General features: G+C 37.1%; 1 protein-coding gene across 1 annotated transcript; it reads left to right on the top strand.

Annotated features, from left to right (window-relative positions):
• The first annotated feature begins 328 nt into the window (after positions 1-328).
• On the top strand, positions 329-676 carry LOC118848535 (40S ribosomal protein S26-like). The gene has a single exon (XM_036757456.1). The coding sequence runs from the start codon at positions 329-331 to the stop codon at positions 674-676; it is 348 nt and encodes a 115-aa protein (XP_036613351.1).
• The last annotated feature ends 5,016 nt before the right edge of the window (positions 677-5,692 follow it).

Raw genomic sequence — 5,692 nt, 5'->3', positions numbered from 1 at the left:
ATTTGTTGTTTCATCCACTTAGAATGCTAAATAAGATTTTAGTTCTCTATTAAATGATTGCTAGGGTCTTTGGACTTATGGACAATTTTCTTTCCATTATATTATTTCAAATTAGAATGATTTTAAGGGTTTTACCAAAAATCAGTAGCATTAGGTAGGTTGTATTAGTGTTTTTTTTCCTGTTCAATAAGAATTTTTAACATTTAGCATTTCTGTAAACAACTTTATGTTATTCAAGAAATCTTTCTGGTGTCACAGACACAGTTTTGAAGCCTGTTCTTGTTTATTAAAAGCATCTAATTTTCTTTTTCGGTTCCTGGCTTCCAAGATGACCAAGAAGAGGAGGAACTACGGGCGCGCCAAGAAGGTCCTCGGCCACGTGCAGCCCATCCATTGCACCAGCTGCGCCCGTTGCGTGCCGAAGGACAAGGCCACCAAGAAATTTGTAATCCGCAACATCGCGGAAGCTGCGGCCGTCAGGGACATCTCCGAGGACAGCGTCTTCGACTCCTATGTGCTGCCCAAACTGTACGTGAAACTACATTACTGTGTGAGCAGCGCGATTCACAGCAAGGTAGTGAGGAATCGCTCCCGTGAGGCTCGGAAGAATCGGACGCCCCCGCCCCGATTCAGACCTGCAGGTGCTGCCCTCAGACCCCCTCCAAAGCCCATGTAAAGAGCTGTCCGTCAACATTCCTGAACCGATCAGAGGAAAATAAAATGGTTGGTCTATCTTAGGAAAAAAAAAAGCATCTAATTTTTCCTGGAAAAATTATCTGTCCTGCCAACATATTTTCATATATTTTCTGTATGTCTTTTTTTAATTTATTAGGTTTCAACTATCTATAGCTACTAAAAGTCGTTCTTTTCCCTCAAAAATAGTACTTGTGACTATTGGGATTCAAATGGAGCTGCTTGAGTATGCCTTAAATGCAAATCACTCTGGCTCTCACCGATTGGTCAACCATAAATCCCAACCCAAGACTCTGTTGGTCATTGTTTGGGTTTTGGTGGATCAGAATGAGTTTAAATAACAATCGTTTCTGTTCTGGCCAGAAATCCTGAAGGTCTTCCCCTCCCAGATTGATTTTTCTTTTTTTTTTTTTTTTTTTGAGTAGTTGAAAGAAGCTGTCTTTTGCCTCATTTGTTATTTAACCTTATTCACTGAAAAGGTGTTGCCTCAGACCAACTGAGACCTAGGAAAGACCTTAGCTTAAAAAGACCAAGGTCTCCCACTGCATCTGGGGCCATTTCCAATGACCTGATCTATGTCTTGCCACTGGACCCAGATGGCTCTGGAGGAGAGAGGGAGACTGGTGACTTTGCACAGCCCTGGCTCACTTAAATCCAATTCACTTGCAAGTCAAGACATCACCTTCCTGATGTAATTGGTCAGCTTCTAGAATAAAGAACAAACAAACAACCAAGTATTAGTGAACACCAGTGATAAACATAGTGCTGTGTTTTCTGGATTTAGGTATTTTACTTTGAATTCCTAGATTTCTGTTGTTCTATATTCCTGTAAACTCCCACTATTGTGTTTATTTGTACTAATTTCAGCTATTGGAGTAGATATTTTCTCATCAAACTGGCAATATACCTGTCTGCAATAAAGGACTATTATTCCACTTTAAAATTAAATTTTAATTTTCAAAAGTTTCAGGTTTTTTGGAAACTAGTCTATATCATAGTTGCCAAAGGAATGATGTTGAGAGATCTATATCATGGTATTTTTAACTTCTACTGTTTAACCTTCAAGTGCAAATACTTCACATTACAGTGAAGCAAGAAAGGCTCTGACACATTTCTTATATGTCATGAAGTTCTACCTCCTGACTATTGGTTCAAATGTAAATTTGTTTGTATGTATTATTTCAAATAATTCTGTGTTCTTTTCTCTATCATTTAGAGTAAATTTGTTTTGCTGGTCCAATTTCTGTTGACTTTGATTTAAATTTAGGATCATCATTGAGGCCATCTGGTCCAACCTCTTCACTGTAGACTATAAACCCATGTCTCTTAACCCAAAAGTGAGTGTTCATTTTTTCCTTTAACCCCACCCCCCACAAATCTTTGTTTTTATATCACCTTCACTTCTAAATATATTCTTCCCTGACTGAGCCAGCAAGTCATTGCTTATGGCATCTTTTGTTTCTTAAAGAGAGAAAAAAGCAGTTCAGCAAAATTAACCAACATATCAACTGAGTGTATACAAAGTTTCCCATCCCATCTCTTCAGAAAAGGGATAGAGATGTATATTCTCTCTTTTCTAAGGCCAAGCTTGATCATAATAACTAGCTTATTTTAATCAAAAAAGTGGATGTATTTATGAGGGAGTTGTACTGAAAAATAGTCAATAATTTGGACCCTTTGCATAGCTAGAGTAAAGATGACATAAGGAAAAGCCTCAGTTCTTTAATCAACTTAGTGAGTTTATAGAAAAGTGACAAGAAAGCACTTTCCTATTAGAGATGATAGACATGAACAATGTCACTCTCTGCAGATAACTAAAGACACCTTCTGACTGATGAAAGATTTGGCCCTAACTCTTGAGAGGACTCACCCTGTGTGCAGTCCTATAAAAGTGAGCCAACATTCTATAATCTTCCTCAGGTCTTGTCTTTCCCTTTCTGGAGAGTTCAGAAAGCAACAAATTACATGTGCATATTTCTCCAACTTCCAATACCCTCCTGTCACCATCCTTTCCCATGGGAACTATTAATGATAGCCTTAGGATGGGAGCACATGGGAACTGCATGTGCTTGCCTATGAGGCCCTAGGAGGACAACCCCTGGCCACCATTTTCCAAATATAAGCTAACATTATTGGTCATAAAGAATATTTAACTTTGCAGGTTAAGTGAGAACAAAATAATTATTTGAGTAGATATAATAATCTTGCTTCCCCCTGAAAAAGTAAGATCCCATAGTTCAATGTGCCTCCTCACTTCACTCTTCGTTTACAATCTTCTTGAGGATGACTTTAGCCCTTATTATTTTTTAAGATAATTTTATTTATTTTATTTTCAACTTAAGAACTAGAGCAAGCATTTGTGAACATAGTAGAATAGAAAAAAATTGATTGTGCATGAAACTGCAAATCTATTATGTACTACTTGCTATTCCTTTTAAATATATAATAAAGTTTTCATGTAATTTTCTTTTTTCCTTTTTTAATTTTAATGTTACTTGTACCTAAAATATTTTCATGGCTAAAATCTCATTTCATTTTAATATATTTATACATACTTTCCAGAGCCACAAATAAGGGAATCTTTCATTTATTTACTATTGACTAAATAGTCTCTCCATTTGTCCCCATGACTACAGGAAGTAAACACAAAAACCTTGGAAAGATGTTTTTGAAATTAGCTAAAAGTCAAAAGATAGAATTACCTTTGAAAAGTTAGCATTATAGAGAGGAGGTCATTTCTGCACATTTTTTGATGCATAAATAAAAGCAGCCTACAGAACTTACCTTAAGAGGAGTTTGAATTGGTTACATACAAAAACAAATATGTAGAAGAAAAATTATTTAACCACAGCTGTCTAAATAACTTAGTCTTCCATAGAGCAAGAATAAATTCATAAACGTTATTAAATTTTGGCTCAGGATAGTTACTTGCACCTACTCCACTAGCAAAAAGTAACTGGGGATACATTTTTGCAAAAATTAGAACTACCAAGAGAACTCATAGGAAAATATAGTTTTGAGTAGGCTTAGTGGGATATTGCTCCTGGTGATATTATAGTGTTTCTAACTTACTCCCTTAGGTTCTCCTTCATCTCATTATGAAAGGATGATCTCTAGAGGACAGTTATCAAAGAAAAAAAATAAAACAAACAAAAAATCCATGGTACTAATTGACCATCTGTTGTCTGCACTAGATACTACTTGGACGTAAACTGCTCCCCAAGGAGTCCACAATTTTGAGGGGGTAATTCAATAAACATCCATTCGTGGCAATTAGGAATAGCATCATGGGATTATAGATCGAGAGCTAAAAGGGATCTTAGGGGTCATCTAATAGAACCTCTTCATTTACAAATGAATGAACTGAGGCCCAAAAAAACTTGTTGACTTGGCCAAAGTCACTAAGACAGGAAGCAACAGAGACAGGATTGAAACCTGTATCTGCTCATTCTCTCAAGCTGCCTCCATGGGCTAATTCAGATTTTAAAAAAAGAGTACCTGAATCAGAACCCCCTAATGCAATTTATAAACAATTTAACACATATGAGTTCTTTGTCTCATTGCAAATTAAAGGCAGAATGTGTTGAATAAACTAACAAAATTATTAATAGCGTGCAAAGAGAACTCAAAAGAAGAGAATACTTCTACATAAGGGATAATTAGAGGACATAAAATTTGATGATGATAATATGGGGAAGAAAAGGAAAACCTTATAGATCTGGTATGGCTTTTTGAATATTGGACTGTGCCCTTCACTTGGTAAATAAATTATAGTTTGGGAGTAGCTAGATGTTATGGTGGATAAAAGTTGAACTCAAAATCAGGAAGATCTGGCTTTAAAACCTTGCCTCAGACATTTAATAGCTGTGTGACCTTGGTTGCATCATTGTGTTAGCAAGCACCCTAGCCCACCCAGGATGGCCTGCTAGCACAGTTCTTTGATCTGCTTCTCTAAAAGAAAGACAACTTCAAAGGGGTAAACAATCTTGCTTTAATTACTGATAAGTAGAGAGAAATGAGTATCCAAGAAAGAATTCAATGGACAGGGCTCCAACTGTCTAAACAAAGTAAAAAAGACATAATCACCAGACCAGGGAGCACCAACATATCGGTTCATAAAGGTGGGAGGGGGGTGCTCCTTAACAACTGCTACTCAGAGTCTTGTCTGGCTAACTCACCCAGACCTCAGGCACACATTCTTCCCATGAGTGAGCTCCAAATTAAAATCTCACCTCAGAATATATCTCCATCTCCATCTCCATCTCTATCCCTATCCCTATCCCCATCCCTATCCCTATCCCTATCTCTATCTATCTATCTATCTATCTATCTATCTATCTATCTACACTTTTGGCTAATAGGCTCAGAGCCAGAAGGCATTACAACCCTCCTGACTCAGTGCCCAATTAGCTTAGTACCAAAAGGTGTGAAAGCCTTCCTGCAAGCAAGCTTCTTCTTAGGCAAATTCCTCTTAGACAAGTCTTTCCCTCAATGGGCTCTATGAGACTCAGGATGTATCACAGCTATGAAGTGGGCCACAATTCAAAGCAGCAAGACATCCATGGTTGAAATATCCATTTACCTTTAGACCTGGGAACATGGCCCATGCTCCAAGGAAAAAAGGAAATGCATGTTGTCACATAGGCCTATTAATGGATGGGGAAGATCTTATATTCCAGTAATCTTACAATCATTTAATTGCTTTTTGCCTCATTTTCCTCATTTGTAAAATGAGGATATTATTAGTTCTTATAAATGAACCTAAATTATGGAATTTTAGTCATCTAGTCCAACATATACCCAAAACATTTCAAATGTATCAAGACTTGCTTCACTAGGAGGTGATAGTCTTTTAACAGTACTTTCATCTACTCCTTTGCCTCAACCCAGCTTATTGAATTGGGCCAGCTTGTCTTATAGCATCTGTATCTACAACAGTTTTGGATAAGTTGAATAGATGTCAGTCCAAAAAGGAGATAAAATTCTGGGGTACATATTA

Source organism: Trichosurus vulpecula, chromosome 4, assembly GCF_011100635.1.
Source record: "Trichosurus vulpecula isolate mTriVul1 chromosome 4, mTriVul1.pri, whole genome shotgun sequence".
In the NCBI taxonomy this organism is placed as follows: Eukaryota; Metazoa; Chordata; class Mammalia; order Diprotodontia; family Phalangeridae; genus Trichosurus; species Trichosurus vulpecula.
Note: the sequence above shows the minus strand (reverse complement) of the source record. Positions and strands in the feature narration are given on the sequence as shown.

Excerpts from the sequence above, each read along its gene's own strand:
- LOC118848535 (XM_036757456.1), top strand. The coding sequence starts at position 329 with ATGACCAAGAAGAGGAGGAACTACGGGCGCGCCAAGAAGGTCCTCGGC.